Below are 16,905 nucleotides of genomic sequence, written 5' to 3' on the forward strand. Positions count from 1 at the left end.
ATTAAGCCTGCAGTAGACTTCTGCTGCTGTTTGGTGTGTTGTTTGGCATTAAGCCTGCAGTAGACTTTTGCTGCTGTTTGGTGTGTTGTTTGGTACTAAGCCTGCAGTAGACTTCTGCTGCTGTTTGGTGTGTTGTTTGGTATTAAGCCTGCAGTTGACTTCTGCTGCTGTTTGGTGTGTTTAGTGTTAAGCCTGCAGTAGACTTCTGCTGCTGTTTGGTGTGTTTGGTACTAAGCCTGCAGTAGACTTCTGCTGCTGTTTGGTGTGTATTTTGGTATTAAGCCTGCAGTAGACTTCTGCTGCTGTTTGGTGTGTTGTTTGGTATTAAGCCTGCAGTAGACTTCTGCTGCTGTTCGGTGTGTTTAGTGTTAAGCCTGCAGTAGACTTCTGCTGCTGTTTGGTGTGTTGTTTGGTATTAAGCCTGCAGTAGACTTCTGCTGCTGTTTGGTGTGTTGTTTGGCATTAAGCCTGCAGTAGACTTCTGCTGCTGTTTGGTGTGTTGTTTGGCATTCAGCCTGCAGTAGTCTTCTGCTGCTGTTTGGTGTGTTTAGTGTTAAGCCTGCAGTAGACTTCTGCTGCTGTTTGGTGTGTTGTTTGGTTCTAAGCCTGCAGTAGACTTCTGCTGCTGTTTGGTGTGTTGTTTGGTATTAAGCCTGCAGTAGACTTCTGCTGCTGTTTGGTGTGTTGTTTGGTATTAAGCCTGCAGTAGACTTCCGCTGCTGTTTGGTGTGTTGTTTGGTATTAAGCCTGCAGTAGACTTCTGCTGCTGTTTGGTGTGTTGTTTGGTATTAAGCCTGCAGTAGACTTCTGCTGCTGTTTGGTTTGTTGTTTGGTACTAAGCCTGCAGCAGACTTCTGCTGCTGTTTGGTGTGTAGTTTGGTACTAAGCCTGCAGTAGACTTCTGCTGCTGTTTGGTGTGTTGTTTGGTACTAAGCCTGCAGTAGACTTCTGCTGCTGTTTGGTGTGTTGTTTGGTATTAAGCCTGCAGTTGACTTCTGCTGCTGTTTGGTGTGTTTAGTGTTAAGCCTGCAGTAGACTTCTGCTGCTGTTTGGTGTGTTTGGTACTAAGCCTGCAGTAGACTTCTGCTGCTGTTTGGTGTGTTGTTTGGTATTAAGCCTGCAGTAGACTTTTGCTGCTGTTTGGTTTGTTGTTTGGTACTAAGCCTGCAGTAGACTTCTGCTGCTGTTTGGTGTGTTGTTTGGTATTAAGCCTGCAGTAGACTTCTGCTGCTGTTTGGTGTGTTGTTTGGTATTAAGCCTGCAGTAGACTTCTGCTGATGTTTGGTGTGTTGTTTGGTATTAAGCCTGCAGTAGACTTCTGCTGCTGTTTGGTGTGTTTAGTGTTAAGCCTGCAGTAGACTTCTGCTGCTGTTTGGTGTGTTTGGTACTAAGCCTGCAGTAGACCTCTGCTGCTGTTTGGTGTGTTGTTTGGTATTAAGCCTGCAGTAGACATATGCTGCTGTTTGGTGTGTTGTTTGGTACTAAGCCTGCAGTAGGCTTCTGCTGCTGTTTGGTGTGTTGTTTGGTATTAAGCCTGCAGTAGACTTATGCTGCTGGTTGGTGTGTTGTTTGGTATTAATCCTGCAGTAGACTTCTGCTGCTGTTTGGTTTGTTTTTTGGTACTAAGCCTGCAGTAGACTTCTGCTGCGGTTTGGTTTGTAGTTTGGTACTAAGCCTGCAGTAGACTTCTGCTGCTGTTTGGTGTGTTGTTTGGTATTTAGCCTGCAGTAGACTTCTGCTGCTGTTTGGTTTGTTGTTTGGTACTAAGCCTGCAGTAGACTTCTTCTGCTGTTTGGTGTGTTTGGTACTAAGCTTGCAGTAGACCTCTGCTGCTGTTTGGTGTGTTGTTTGGTATTAAGCCTGCAGTAGACTTCTGGTGCTGTTTGGTGTGTTGTTTGGTATTAAGCCTGTAGTAGACTTCTGCTGCTGTTTGGTGTGTTGTTTGGTATTAAGCCTGCAGTAGACTTCTGCTGCTGTTTGGTTTGTTGTTTGGTACTAAGCCTGCAGTAGACTTCTGCTGCTGTTTGGTTTGTTGTTTGGTACTAAGCCTGCAGTAGACTTCTGCTGCTGTTTGGTGTGTTGTTTGTTATTAAGCCTGTAGTAGACTTCTGCTGCTGTTTGGTGTGTTGTTTGGTATTAAGCCTGCAGTAGACTTCTGCTGCTGTTTGGTTTGTTGTTTGGTACTAAGCCTGCCGTAGACTTCTGCTGCTGTTTGGTGTGTTGTTTGGTACTAAGCCTGCAGTAGACTTCTGCTGCTGTTTGGTTTGTTGTTTGGTATTAAGCCTGCAGTAGACTTCTGCTGCTGTTTGGTGTGTTGTTTGGTATTAAGCCTGCAGTAGACTTCTGCTGCTGTTTGGTGTGTTTTGGTATTAAGCTTGCAGTAGACTTCTGCTGCTGTTTGGTGTGTTTGGTATTAAGCCTGCAGTAGACTTCTGCTGCTGTTTGGTGTGTTGTTTGGTATTCAGCCTTCAGTAGACTTCTGCTGCTGTTTGGTGTGCTGTTTGGTATTAAGCCCGCAGTAGACTTCTGCTGCTGTTTGGTGTGTTTGGTATTAAGCCTGCAGTAGACTTCTGCTGCTGTTTGGTTTGTAGTTTGGTACTAAGCCTGCAGTAGACGTCTGCTGCTGTTTGGTGTGTTGTTTGGTATTAAGCCTGCAGTAGACTTCTGCTGCTGTTTGGTGTGTTGTTTGGTATTAAGCCTGCAGTGGACTTCTGCTGCTGTTTGGTGTGTTGTTTGGTATTAAGCCTGCAGTAGACTTCTGCTGCTGTTTGGTGTGTTGTTTGGTATTAAGCCTGCAGTAGACTTTTGCTGCTGTTTGGTGTGTTGTTTGGTATTAAGCCTGCAGTAGACTTCTGCTGCTGTTTGGTGTGCTGTTTGGTATTAAGCCTGCAGTAGACTTCTGCTGCTGTTTGGTGTGTTTGGTATTAAGCCTGCAGTAGACTTCTGCTGCTGTTTGGTGTGTTGTTTGGTATTAAGCCTGCAGTAGACTTCTGCTGCTGTTTGGTTTGTAGTTTGGTACTAAGCCTGCAGTAGACTTCTGCTGCTGTTTGGTGTTCTGCTTGGTATTAAGCCTGCAGTAGACTTCTGCTGCTGTTTGGTGTGTTGTTTGGCATTAAGCCTGCAGTAGACTTCTGCTGCTGTTTGGTATTAAGCCTGCAGTAGACTTCTGCTGCTGTTTGGTGTGTTTGGTATTAAGCCTGCAGTAGACTTCTGCTGCTGTTTGGTTTGTAGTTTGATACTAAGCCTGCAGGAGACTTCTGCTGCTGTTTGGTGTGTTGTTTGGTATTAAGCCTGCAGTAGACTTCTGCTGCTGTTTGGTGTGTTGTTTGGTACTAAGCCTGCAGGAGACTTCTGCTGCTGTTTGGTGTGTTGTTTGGTATTTAGCCTGCAGTAGACTTCTGCTGCTGTTTGGTGTGTTGTTTGGTATTAAGCCTGCAGTAGACTTCTGCTGCTGTTTGGTGTGCTGTTTGGTATTAAGCCTGCAGTAGACTTCTGCTGCTGTTTGGTGTGTTTGGTATTAAGCCTGCAGTAGACTTTTGCTGCTGTTTGGTGTGTTGTTTGGTATTAAGCCTGCAGTAGACTTTTGCTGCTGTTTGGTGTGTTGTTTGGTATTAAGCCTGCAGTAGACTTTTGCTGCTTTTTGGTGTGTTGTTTGGTATTAAGCCTGCAGTAGACTTCTGCTGCTGTTTGGTGTGTTGTTTGGTATTAAGCCTGCAGTAGACTTTTGCTGCTGTTTGGTGTGTTGTTTGGCATTAAGCCTGCAGTAGACTTTTGCTGCTGTTTGGTGTGTTGTTTGGCATTAAGCCTGCGGTAGACTTTTGCTGCTGTTTGGTGTGTTGTTTGGCATTAAGCCTGCAGTAGACTTTTGCTGCTGTTTGGTGTGTTGTTTGGTATTAAGCCTGCAGTAGACTTCTGCTGCTGTTTGGTGTGTTGTTTGGCATTTAGCCTGCAGTAGACTTCTGCTGCTGTTTGGTGTGTTGTTTGGTAATATGCCTGCAGTAGACTTCTGCTGCTGTTTGGTGTGTTTAGTGTTAAGCCTGCAGTAGACTTCTGCTGCTGTTTGGTGTGTTGTTTGGTTCTAAGCCTGCAGTAGACTTCTGCTGCTGTTTGGTGTGTTGTTTGGTAATATGCCTGCAGTAGACTTTTGCTGCTGTTTGGTGTGTTGTTTGGTATTAAGCCTGCAGTAGACTTCTGCTGCTGTTTGGTGTGTTGTTTGGCATTTAGCCTGCAGTAGACTTCTGCTGCTGTTTGGTGTGTTCTTTGGTAATATGCCTGCAGTAGACTTCTGCTGCTATTTGGTGTGTTTCGTGTTAAGCCTGCAGTAGACTTCTGCTGCTGTTTTTGGTGTGTTTGGTACTAAGCCTGCAGTAGACCTCTGCTGCTGTTTGGTGTGTTGTTTGGTATTAAGCCTGTAGTAGACTTCTGCTGCTGTTTGGTGTGTTGTTTGGCATTAAGCCTGCAGTAGACTTTTGCTGCTGTTTGGTGTGTTGTTTGGTATTAAGCCTGCAGTAGACTTCTGCTGCTGTTTGGTGTGTTGTTTGGTATTAAGCCTGCAGTAGACTTCTGCTGCTGTTTGGTGTGTTGTTTGGCATTTAGCCTGCAGTAGACTTCTGCTGCTGTTTGGTGTGTTGTTTGGCATTAAGCCTGCAGTAGACTTTTGCTGCTGTTTTTGGTGTGTTTAGTGTTAAGCCTGCAGTAGACTTCTGCTGCTGTTTTTGGTGTGTTTGGTACTAAGCCTGCAGTAGACCTCTGCTGCTATTTGGTGTGTTGTTTGGTTCTAAGCCTGCAGTAGACTTCTGCTGCTGTTTGGTGTGTTGTTTGGCATTAAGCCTGCAGTAGACTTTTGCTGCTGTTTGGTGTGTTGTTTGGTATTAAGCCTGCAGTAGACTTCTGCTGCTGTTTGGTGTGTTGTTTGGCATTAAGCCTGCAGTAGACTTTTGCTGCTGTTTGGTGTGTTGTTTGGTACTAAGCCTGCAGTAGACTTCTGCTGCTGTTTGGTGTGTTGTTTGGTATTAAGCCTGCAGTTGACTTCTGCTGCTGTTTGGTGTGTTTAGTGTTAAGCCTGCAGTAGACTTCTGCTGCTGTTTGGTGTGTTTGGTACTAAGCCTGCAGTAGACTTCTGCTGCTGTTTGGTGTGTATTTTGGTATTAAGCCTGCAGTAGACTTCTGCTGCTGTTTGGTGTGTTGTTTGGTATTAAGCCTGCAGTAGACTTCTGCTGCTGTTCGGTGTGTTTAGTGTTAAGCCTGCAGTAGACTTCTGCTGCTGTTTGGTGTGTTGTTTGGTATTAAGCCTGCAGTAGACTTCTGCTGCTGTTTGGTGTGTTGTTTGGCATTAAGCCTGCAGTAGACTTCTGCTGCTGTTTGGTGTGTTGTTTGGCATTCAGCCTGCAGTAGTCTTCTGCTGCTGTTTGGTGTGTTTAGTGTTAAGCCTGCAGTAGACTTCTGCTGCTGTTTGGTGTGTTGTTTGGTTCTAAGCCTGCAGTAGACTTCTGCTGCTGTTTGGTGTGTTGTTTGGTATTAAGCCTGCAGTAGACTTCTGCTGCTGTTTGGTGTGTTGTTTGGTATTAAGCCTGCAGTAGACTTCCGCTGCTGTTTGGTGTGTTGTTTGGTATTAAGCCTGCAGTAGACTTCTGCTGCTGTTTGGTGTGTTGTTTGGTATTAAGCCTGCAGTAGACTTCTGCTGCTGTTTGGTTTGTTGTTTGGTACTAAGCCTGCAGCAGACTTCTGCTGCTGTTTGGTGTGTAGTTTGGTACTAAGCCTGCAGTAGACTTCTGCTGCTGTTTGGTGTGTTGTTTGGTACTAAGCCTGCAGTAGACTTCTGCTGCTGTTTGGTGTGTTGTTTGGTATTAAGCCTGCAGTTGACTTCTGCTGCTGTTTGGTGTGTTTAGTGTTAAGCCTGCAGTAGACTTCTGCTGCTGTTTGGTGTGTTTGGTACTAAGCCTGCAGTAGACTTCTGCTGCTGTTTGGTGTGTTGTTTGGTATTAAGCCTGCAGTAGACTTTTGCTGCTGTTTGGTTTGTTGTTTGGTACTAAGCCTGCAGTAGACTTCTGCTGCTGTTTGGTGTGTTGTTTGGTATTTAGCCTGCAGTAGACTTCTGCTGCTGTTTGGTTTGTTGTTTGGTACTAAGCCTGCAGTAGACTTCTTCTGCTGTTTGGTGTGTTTGGTACTAAGCTTGCAGTAGACCTCTGCTGCTGTTTGGTGTGTTGTTTGGTATTAAGCCTGCAGTAGACTTCTGGTGCTGTTTGGTGTGTTGTTTGGTATTAAGCCTGTAGTAGACTTCTGCTGCTGTTTGGTGTGTTGTTTGGTATTAAGCCTGCAGTAGACTTCTGCTGCTGTTTGGTTTGTTGTTTGGTACTAAGCCTGCAGTAGACTTCTGCTGCTGTTTGGTTTGTTGTTTGGTACTAAGCCTGCAGTAGACTTCTGCTGCTGTTTGGTGTGTTGTTTGTTATTAAGCCTGTAGTAGACTTCTGCTGCTGTTTGGTGTGTTGTTTGGTATTAAGCCTGCAGTAGACTTCTGCTGCTGTTTGGTTTGTTGTTTGGTACTAAGCCTGCCGTAGACTTCTGCTGCTGTTTGGTGTGTTGTTTGGTACTAAGCCTGCAGTAGACTTCTGCTGCTGTTTGGTTTGTTGTTTGGTATTAAGCCTGCAGTAGACTTCTGCTGCTGTTTGGTGTGTTGTTTGGTATTAAGCCTGCAGTAGACTTCTGCTGCTGTTTGGTGTGTTTTGGTATTAAGCTTGCAGTAGACTTCTGCTGCTGTTTGGTGTGTTTGGTATTAAGCCTGCAGTAGACTTCTGCTGCTGTTTGGTGTGTTGTTTGGTATTCAGCCTTCAGTAGACTTCTGCTGCTGTTTGGTGTGCTGTTTGGTATTAAGCCCGCAGTAGACTTCTGCTGCTGTTTGGTGTGTTTGGTATTAAGCCTGCAGTAGACTTCTGCTGCTGTTTGGTTTGTAGTTTGGTACTAAGCCTGCAGTAGACGTCTGCTGCTGTTTGGTGTGTTGTTTGGTATTAAGCCTGCAGTAGACTTCTGCTGCTGTTTGGTGTGTTGTTTGGTATTAAGCCTGCAGTGGACTTCTGCTGCTGTTTGGTGTGTTGTTTGGTATTAAGCCTGCAGTAGACTTCTGCTGCTGTTTGGTGTGTTGTTTGGTATTAAGCCTGCAGTAGACTTTTGCTGCTGTTTGGTGTGTTGTTTGGTATTAAGCCTGCAGTAGACTTCTGCTGCTGTTTGGTGTGCTGTTTGGTATTAAGCCTGCAGTAGACTTCTGCTGCTGTTTGGTGTGTTTGGTATTAAGCCTGCAGTAGACTTCTGCTGCTGTTTGGTGTGTTGTTTGGTATTAAGCCTGCAGTAGACTTCTGCTGCTGTTTGGTTTGTAGTTTGGTACTAAGCCTGCAGTAGACTTCTGCTGCTGTTTGGTGTTCTGCTTGGTATTAAGCCTGCAGTAGACTTCTGCTGCTGTTTGGTGTGTTGTTTGGCATTAAGCCTGCAGTAGACTTCTGCTGCTGTTTGGTATTAAGCCTGCAGTAGACTTCTGCTGCTGTTTGGTGTGTTTGGTATTAAGCCTGCAGTAGACTTCTGCTGCTGTTTGGTTTGTAGTTTGATACTAAGCCTGCAGGAGACTTCTGCTGCTGTTTGGTGTGTTGTTTGGTATTAAGCCTGCAGTAGACTTCTGCTGCTGTTTGGTGTGTTGTTTGGTACTAAGCCTGCAGGAGACTTCTGCTGCTGTTTGGTGTGTTGTTTGGTATTTAGCCTGCAGTAGACTTCTGCTGCTGTTTGGTGTGTTGTTTGGTATTAAGCCTGCAGTAGACTTCTGCTGCTGTTTGGTGTGCTGTTTGGTATTAAGCCTGCAGTAGACTTCTGCTGCTGTTTGGTGTGTTTGGTATTAAGCCTGCAGTAGACTTTTGCTGCTGTTTGGTGTGTTGTTTGGTATTAAGCCTGCAGTAGACTTTTGCTGCTGTTTGGTGTGTTGTTTGGTATTAAGCCTGCAGTAGACTTTTGCTGCTTTTTGGTGTGTTGTTTGGTATTAAGCCTGCAGTAGACTTTTGCTGCTGTTTGGTGTGTTGTTTGGTATTAAGCCTGCAGTAGACTTTTGCTGCTGTTTGGTGTGTTGTTTGGCATTAAGCCTGCAGTAGACTTTTGCTGCTGTTTGGTGTGTTGTTTGGCATTAAGCCTGCGGTAGACTTTTGCTGCTGTTTGGTGTGTTGTTTGGCATTAAGCCTGCAGTAGACTTTTGCTGCTGTTTGGTGTGTTGTTTGGTATTAAGCCTGCAGTAGACTTCTGCTGCTGTTTGGTGTGTTGTTTGGCATTTAGCCTGCAGTAGACTTCTGCTGCTGTTTGGTGTGTTGTTTGGTAATATGCCTGCAGTAGACTTCTGCTGCTGTTTGGTGTGTTTAGTGTTAAGCCTGCAGTAGACTTCTGCTGCTGTTTGGTGTGTTGTTTGGTTCTAAGCCTGCAGTAGACTTCTGCTGCTGTTTGGTGTGTTGTTTGGTAATATGCCTGCAGTAGACTTTTGCTGCTGTTTGGTGTGTTGTTTGGTATTAAGCCTGCAGTAGACTTCTGCTGCTGTTTGGTGTGTTGTTTGGCATTTAGCCTGCAGTAGACTTCTGCTGCTGTTTGGTGTGTTCTTTGGTAATATGCCTGCAGTAGACTTCTGCTGCTATTTGGTGTGTTTCGTGTTAAGCCTGCAGTAGACTTCTGCTGCTGTTTTTGGTGTGTTTGGTACTAAGCCTGCAGTAGACCTCTGCTGCTGTTTGGTGTGTTGTTTGGTATTAAGCCTGTAGTAGACTTCTGCTGCTGTTTGGTGTGTTGTTTGGCATTAAGCCTGCAGTAGACTTTTGCTGCTGTTTGGTGTGTTGTTTGGTATTAAGCCTGCAGTAGACTTCTGCTGCTGTTTGGTGTGTTGTTTGGTATTAAGCCTGCAGTAGACTTCTGCTGCTGTTTGGTGTGTTGTTTGGCATTTAGCCTGCAGTAGACTTCTGCTGCTGTTTGGTGTGTTGTTTGGCATTAAGCCTGCAGTAGACTTTTGCTGCTGTTTTTGGTGTGTTTAGTGTTAAGCCTGCAGTAGACTTCTGCTGCTGTTTTTGGTGTGTTTGGTACTAAGCCTGCAGTAGACCTCTGCTGCTATTTGGTGTGTTGTTTGGTTCTAAGCCTGCAGTAGACTTCTGCTGCTGTTTGGTGTGTTGTTTGGCATTAAGCCTGCAGTAGACTTTTGCTGCTGTTTGGTGTGTTGTTTGGTATTAAGCCTGCAGTAGACTTCTGCTGCTGTTTGGTGTGTTGTTTGGCATTAAGCCTGCAGTAGACTTTTGCTGCTGTTTGGTGTGTTGTTTGGTACTAAGCCTGCAGTAGACTTCTGCTGCTGTTTGGTGTGTTGTTTGGTATTAAGCCTGCAGTTGACTTCTGCTGCTGTTTGGTGTGTTTAGTGTTAAGCCTGCAGTAGACTTCTGCTGCTGTTTGGTGTGTTTGGTACTAAGCCTGCAGTAGACTTCTGCTGCTGTTTGGTGTGTATTTTGGTATTAAGCCTGCAGTAGACTTCTGCTGCTGTTTGGTGTGTTGTTTGGTATTAAGCCTGCAGTAGACTTCTGCTGCTGTTCGGTGTGTTTAGTGTTAAGCCTGCAGTAGACTTCTGCTGCTGTTTGGTGTGTTGTTTGGTATTAAGCCTGCAGTAGACTTCTGCTGCTGTTTGGTGTGTTGTTTGGCATTAAGCCTGCAGTAGACTTCTGCTGCTGTTTGGTGTGTTGTTTGGCATTCAGCCTGCAGTAGTCTTCTGCTGCTGTTTGGTGTGTTTAGTGTTAAGCCTGCAGTAGACTTCTGCTGCTGTTTGGTGTGTTGTTTGGTTCTAAGCCTGCAGTAGACTTCTGCTGCTGTTTGGTGTGTTGTTTGGTATTAAGCCTGCAGTAGACTTCTGCTGCTGTTTGGTGTGTTGTTTGGTATTAAGCCTGCAGTAGACTTCCGCTGCTGTTTGGTGTGTTGTTTGGTATTAAGCCTGCAGTAGACTTCTGCTGCTGTTTGGTGTGTTGTTTGGTATTAAGCCTGCAGTAGACTTCTGCTGCTGTTTGGTTTGTTGTTTGGTACTAAGCCTGCAGCAGACTTCTGCTGCTGTTTGGTGTGTAGTTTGGTACTAAGCCTGCAGTAGACTTCTGCTGCTGTTTGGTGTGTTGTTTGGTACTAAGCCTGCAGTAGACTTCTGCTGCTGTTTGGTGTGTTGTTTGGTATTAAGCCTGCAGTTGACTTCTGCTGCTGTTTGGTGTGTTTAGTGTTAAGCCTGCAGTAGACTTCTGCTGCTGTTTGGTGTGTTTGGTACTAAGCCTGCAGTAGACTTCTGCTGCTGTTTGGTGTGTTGTTTGGTATTAAGCCTGCAGTAGACTTTTGCTGCTGTTTGGTTTGTTGTTTGGTACTAAGCCTGCAGTAGACTTCTGCTGCTGTTTGGTGTGTTGTTTGGTATTAAGCCTGCAGTAGACTTCTGCTGCTGTTTGGTGTGTTGTTTGGTATTAAGCCTGCAGTAGACTTCTGCTGATGTTTGGTGTGTTGTTTGGTATTAAGCCTGCAGTAGACTTCTGCTGCTGTTTGGTGTGTTTAGTGTTAAGCCTGCAGTAGACTTCTGCTGCTGTTTGGTGTGTTTGGTACTAAGCCTGCAGTAGACCTCTGCTGCTGTTTGGTGTGTTGTTTGGTATTAAGCCTGCAGTAGACATATGCTGCTGTTTGGTGTGTTGTTTGGTACTAAGCCTGCAGTAGGCTTCTGCTGCTGTTTGGTGTGTTGTTTGGTATTAAGCCTGCAGTAGACTTATGCTGCTGGTTGGTGTGTTGTTTGGTATTAATCCTGCAGTAGACTTCTGCTGCTGTTTGGTTTGTTTTTTGGTACTAAGCCTGCAGTAGACTTCTGCTGCGGTTTGGTTTGTAGTTTGGTACTAAGCCTGCAGTAGACTTCTGCTGCTGTTTGGTGTGTTGTTTGGTATTTAGCCTGCAGTAGACTTCTGCTGCTGTTTGGTTTGTTGTTTGGTACTAAGCCTGCAGTAGACTTCTTCTGCTGTTTGGTGTGTTTGGTACTAAGCTTGCAGTAGACCTCTGCTGCTGTTTGGTGTGTTGTTTGGTATTAAGCCTGCAGTAGACTTCTGGTGCTGTTTGGTGTGTTGTTTGGTATTAAGCCTGTAGTAGACTTCTGCTGCTGTTTGGTGTGTTGTTTGGTATTAAGCCTGCAGTAGACTTCTGCTGCTGTTTGGTTTGTTGTTTGGTACTAAGCCTGCAGTAGACTTCTGCTGCTGTTTGGTTTGTTGTTTGGTACTAAGCCTGCAGTAGACTTCTGCTGCTGTTTGGTGTGTTGTTTGTTATTAAGCCTGTAGTAGACTTCTGCTGCTGTTTGGTGTGTTGTTTGGTATTAAGCCTGCAGTAGACTTCTGCTGCTGTTTGGTTTGTTGTTTGGTACTAAGCCTGCCGTAGACTTCTGCTGCTGTTTGGTGTGTTGTTTGGTACTAAGCCTGCAGTAGACTTCTGCTGCTGTTTGGTTTGTTGTTTGGTATTAAGCCTGCAGTAGACTTCTGCTGCTGTTTGGTGTGTTGTTTGGTATTAAGCCTGCAGTAGACTTCTGCTGCTGTTTGGTGTGTTTTGGTATTAAGCTTGCAGTAGACTTCTGCTGCTGTTTGGTGTGTTTGGTATTAAGCCTGCAGTAGACTTCTGCTGCTGTTTGGTGTGTTGTTTGGTATTCAGCCTTCAGTAGACTTCTGCTGCTGTTTGGTGTGCTGTTTGGTATTAAGCCCGCAGTAGACTTCTGCTGCTGTTTGGTGTGTTTGGTATTAAGCCTGCAGTAGACTTCTGCTGCTGTTTGGTTTGTAGTTTGGTACTAAGCCTGCAGTAGACGTCTGCTGCTGTTTGGTGTGTTGTTTGGTATTAAGCCTGCAGTAGACTTCTGCTGCTGTTTGGTGTGTTGTTTGGTATTAAGCCTGCAGTGGACTTCTGCTGCTGTTTGGTGTGTTGTTTGGTATTAAGCCTGCAGTAGACTTCTGCTGCTGTTTGGTGTGTTGTTTGGTATTAAGCCTGCAGTAGACTTTTGCTGCTGTTTGGTGTGTTGTTTGGTATTAAGCCTGCAGTAGACTTCTGCTGCTGTTTGGTGTGCTGTTTGGTATTAAGCCTGCAGTAGACTTCTGCTGCTGTTTGGTGTGTTTGGTATTAAGCCTGCAGTAGACTTCTGCTGCTGTTTGGTGTGTTGTTTGGTATTAAGCCTGCAGTAGACTTCTGCTGCTGTTTGGTTTGTAGTTTGGTACTAAGCCTGCAGTAGACTTCTGCTGCTGTTTGGTGTTCTGCTTGGTATTAAGCCTGCAGTAGACTTCTGCTGCTGTTTGGTGTGTTGTTTGGCATTAAGCCTGCAGTAGACTTCTGCTGCTGTTTGGTATTAAGCCTGCAGTAGACTTCTGCTGCTGTTTGGTGTGTTTGGTATTAAGCCTGCAGTAGACTTCTGCTGCTGTTTGGTTTGTAGTTTGATACTAAGCCTGCAGGAGACTTCTGCTGCTGTTTGGTGTGTTGTTTGGTATTAAGCCTGCAGTAGACTTCTGCTGCTGTTTGGTGTGTTGTTTGGTACTAAGCCTGCAGGAGACTTCTGCTGCTGTTTGGTGTGTTGTTTGGTATTTAGCCTGCAGTAGACTTCTGCTGCTGTTTGGTGTGTTGTTTGGTATTAAGCCTGCAGTAGACTTCTGCTGCTGTTTGGTGTGCTGTTTGGTATTAAGCCTGCAGTAGACTTCTGCTGCTGTTTGGTGTGTTTGGTATTAAGCCTGCAGTAGACTTCTGCTGCTGTTTGGTGTGTTGTTTGGTATTAAGCCTGCAGTAGACTTCTGCTGCTGTTTGGTTTGTAGTTTGGTACTAAGCCTGCAGTAGACTTCTGCTGCTGTTTGGTGTTCTGCTTGGTATTAAGCCTGCAGTAGACTTCTGCTGCTGTTTGGTGTGTTGTTTGGCATTAAGCCTGCAGTAGACTTCTGCTGCTGTTTGGTTCTAAGCCTGCAGTAGACTTCTGCTGCTGTTTGGTGTGTTGTTTGGTATTAAGCCTGCAGTAGACTTCTGCTGCTGTTTGGTTTGTAGTATGATACTAAGCCTGCAGGAGACTTCTGCTGCTGTTTGGTGTGTTGTTTGGTATTAAGCCTGCAGTAGACTTCTGCTGCTGTTTGGTGTGTTGTTTGGTACTAAGCCTGCAGGAGACTTCTGCTGCTGTTTGGTGTGTTGTTTGGTATTTAGCCTGCAGTAGACTTCTGCTGCTGTTTGGTGTGTTGTTTGGTATTAAGCCTGCAGTAGACTTCTGCTGCTGTTTGGTGTTCTGCTTGGTATTAAGCCTGCAGTAGACTTCTGCTGCTGTTTGGTGTGTTTGGTACTAAGCCTGCAGTAGACTTCTGCTGCTGTTTGGTGTGTTTGGTACTAAGCCTGCAGTAGACTTCTGCTGCTGTTTGGTGTGTTGTTTGGTATTAAGCCTGCAGTAGACTTCTGCTGCTGTTTGGTTTGTAGTTTGGTACTAAGCCTGCAGTAGACTTCTGCTGCTGTTTGGTGTTCTGCTTGGTATTAAGCCTGCAGTAGACTTCTGCTGCTGTTTGGTGTGTTGTTTGGCATTAAGCCTGCAGTAGACTTCTGCTGCTGTTTGGTATTAAGCCTGCAGTAGACTTCTGCTGCTGTTTGGTGTGTTTGGTATTAAGCCTGCAGTAGACTTCTGCTGCTGTTTGGTTTGTAGTTTGATACTAAGCCTGCAGGAGACTTCTGCTGCTGTTTGGTGTGTTGTTTGGTATTAAGCCTGCAGTAGACTTCTGCTGCTGTTTGGTGTGTTGTTTGGTACTAAGCCTGCAGGAGACTTCTGCTGCTGTTTGGTGTGTTGTTTGGTATTTAGCCTGCAGTAGACTTCTGCTGCTGTTTGGTGTGTTGTTTGGTATTAAGCCTGCAGTAGACTTCTGCTGCTGTTTGGTGTGCTGTTTGGTATTAAGCCTGCAGTAGACTTCTGCTGCTGTTTGGTGTGTTTGGTATTAAGCCTGCAGTAGACTTCTGCTGCTGTTTGGTGTGTTGTTTGGTATTAAGCCTGCAGTAGACTTCTGCTGCTGTTTGGTTTGTAGTTTGGTACTAAGCCTGCAGTAGACTTCTGCTGCTGTTTGGTGTTCTGCTTGGTATTAAGCCTGCAGTAGACTTCTGCTGCTGTTTGGTGTGTTGTTTGGCATTAAGCCTGCAGTAGACTTCTGCTGCTGTTTGGTTCTAAGCCTGCAGTAGACTTCTGCTGCTGTTTGGTGTGTTTGGTATTAAGCCTGCAGTAGACTTCTGCTGCTGTTTGGTTTGTAGTATGATACTAAGCCTGCAGGAGACTTCTGCTGCTGTTTGGTGTGTTGTTTGGTATTAAGCCTGCAGTAGACTTCTGCTGCTGTTTGGTGTGTTGTTTGGTATTAAGCCTGCAGTAGACTTCTGCTGCTGTTTGGTGTGTTGTTTGGTACTAAGCCTGCAGGAGACTTCTGCTGCTGTTTGGTGTGTTGTTTGGTATTTAGCCTGCAGTAGACTTCTGCTGCTGTTTGGTGTGTTGTTTGGTATTAAGCCTGCAGTAGACTTCTGCTGCTGTTTGGTGTTCTGCTTGGTATTAAGCCTGCAGTAGACTTCTGCTGCTGTTTGGTGTGTTTGGTACTAAGCCTGCAGTAGACTTCTGCTGCTGTTTGGTGTGTTTGGTACTAAGCCTGCAGTAGACTTCTGCTGCTGTGTGGTGTGTTGTTTGGTATTTAGCCTGCAGTAGACTTCTGCTGCTGTTTGGTGTGTTGTTTGGTATTTAGCCTGCAGTAGACTTCTGCTGCTGTTTGGTGTGTTGTTTGGTATTAAGCCTGCAGTAGACTTCTGCTGCTGTTTGGTGTGTTGTTTGGTATTAAGCCTGCAGTAGACTTCTGCTGCTTTTTGGTGTGTTGTTTGGCATTAAGCCTGCAGTAGACTTCTGCTGCTGTTTGGTACTAAGCCTGCAGTAGACTTCTGCTGCTGTTTGGTGTGTTTGGTACTAAGCCTGCAGTAGACTTCTGCTGCTGTGTGGTGTGTTGTTTGGTATTAAGCCTTCGATAGATTGTTCTGGTTAAAATAATTCCGGTTGGTAGTAAATTCCATTTCATTAAGTAAATTTAGGAGATGAACTGAAATTCTCTTTCAATTATTGAAAAGTGGCAGTTATTTTCTATTATTATTTTTCCAATTCCAATTCCAATCCTAGAATTGAATTGGTATTTCAATTCACCTCCAGAGTAGACTTAACCCGAAGGAGGTATGATAAAATAACTGAAATGTAAAATGTAATATTGTATAATTTACTGCTTACATCATTCGGAATAAGGAGCTCCTGCGATGAGTTTGAGTCCATTCCTAATGAGAGAGAGAATACGTGACTTAACAAACCCTTTCATACAGTCATTCATATATTCATCTTTTACATTTGGCTTGCAGGTCAAGCAAACCAGCAAAAATGACATGATACATGAGAAATATTTTCGGTGGTATAACGGCTAGATTTAGCTAAGCAGCTCATTTCCATTTGAATAGACTTCTGTTTAACACGCCATTGTGTATTTTATTTCTCCAGGCTCTATGATACTGGGGTGGAACACATCATTTCTTATAATAGTTCCCCTTTTCACTGCCAGATATGGAGAGCCATTTATGAGAGAAAACTGTTGGGAGCTTCTTCACATCTTCACTCCCACAAGCACATAATCAGCTGGGCTATTGACATGGATCCCTTCCCTCTCGCTACTGGAGAAACAGATACCAGATCTTAACAGGAGACGTTCTATCTCTGCTCATCCTTCCCTGACAAACTGTTGATGTGACTGATATTTGGCAGCTGATAGGAAAACATGACTAATAGAATGAAAGATGATTACTGTAAATATCAAGCCAAAATCTAGCTCTTGTGTAGTTAGTGTAACAGGTTGGCTTTCAGTAAGATCAGCATTCAAGAGAGGGCATTAGTTCTGGTCTGGATGTATACTGTCCGATGCCTAAGTCTCCTACAGCTTTAACTATTGCTACTCACACCTACAACAACTTGCACCTGTTATCCTTCTGAATATCCATATAGTTAAATGTATTTGACTGACATGTGGGCTAAATAAAGGACAGTAAACTCATACCGGATAGAATGGTTGTAGCCTGCTGGCACATGGTACTCTGCTGCATGTTCTGCTGCATGTTCTGCTGCATGTTCTGCTGCATGGATAGCTGATGTAGCTTGGCCAACTTGGACACAAAGGGAGAAAGAACATATCAAATGACAGTGGGATTGTAAGGTTACTCGTAACAGTTCAATAGCAGTTTGGATACTTTGCGGTATAATAAATAAATTAAAGTATATTTATACCCGCTAATGGTAACTACAGTATATATAACCCCACTTACCTCTGTATGAGGAATTCCATATTGGTTTTGTACAGTGTAGGCCTGGAAGAGATCACTCTACATTAGGCAAATGACAGTAATAAAACAGTGTTATGCCAATAACCACTTAGCAGACAGTGTATATACGTGCATCACTGATATATCATATTTATAAAGTTTACTCTATCAACAATCAATAAGTACACTACATATATAAAAATGTGGACACCCCTTCAAATGAGTGGGTTTGGCTATTTCAGCCATACCCGTTGCTGACAGGTGTATAAAATTGAGCACACAGCCATGCAATTTCCATAGACAAACATTGGCAGTAGAATGGCCTTAAGGAAAATCTCAGTGACTTTCAACGTGACACCATCATAGGATACCACCTTTCCAACAAATTTCTGCCCTGCTAGAATTGCCCCAGTCAACTCTAAGTACTGTTATTGTGAAGTGGAAACATATAGGAGCAACAACGGCTCAGCCGTGAAGTGGTAAGCCACACAATCTTACAGAACGGGACCGCCGAGTGCTGAAGCACGTAGCATGTAAAAATGG

The 16,905-nt window shown here is 44.6% G+C and overlaps 1 protein-coding gene across 3 annotated transcripts in view; it reads right to left on the minus strand.

Moving 5' to 3' along the window:
• LOC110492499 (poly(rC)-binding protein 4) overlaps positions 1-16,905 on the minus strand; it is a 79,906-nt gene that overhangs the window by 24,185 nt on the left and 38,816 nt on the right. For 2 of the 3 annotated variants that reach the window (XM_036947494.1, XM_021566878.2), the window contains exons 10-12: positions 16,366-16,422; positions 16,101-16,206; positions 15,290-15,333 (exon numbers count right to left, since the gene is read on the minus strand). In XM_036947494.1, the coding sequence (XP_036803389.1) occupies positions 15,290-15,333; positions 16,101-16,206; positions 16,366-16,422 (207 nt within the window). The remainder of the gene's footprint in view (positions 1-15,289; positions 15,334-16,100; positions 16,207-16,365; positions 16,423-16,905) is intronic. The other variant, XM_021566879.2, reaches the window with a different exon arrangement.

The sequence above is a fragment of the Oncorhynchus mykiss genome, chromosome 16 (genome assembly GCF_013265735.2).
Source record: "Oncorhynchus mykiss isolate Arlee chromosome 16, USDA_OmykA_1.1, whole genome shotgun sequence".
Lineage (NCBI taxonomy): Eukaryota > Metazoa > Chordata > Actinopteri > Salmoniformes > Salmonidae > Oncorhynchus > Oncorhynchus mykiss.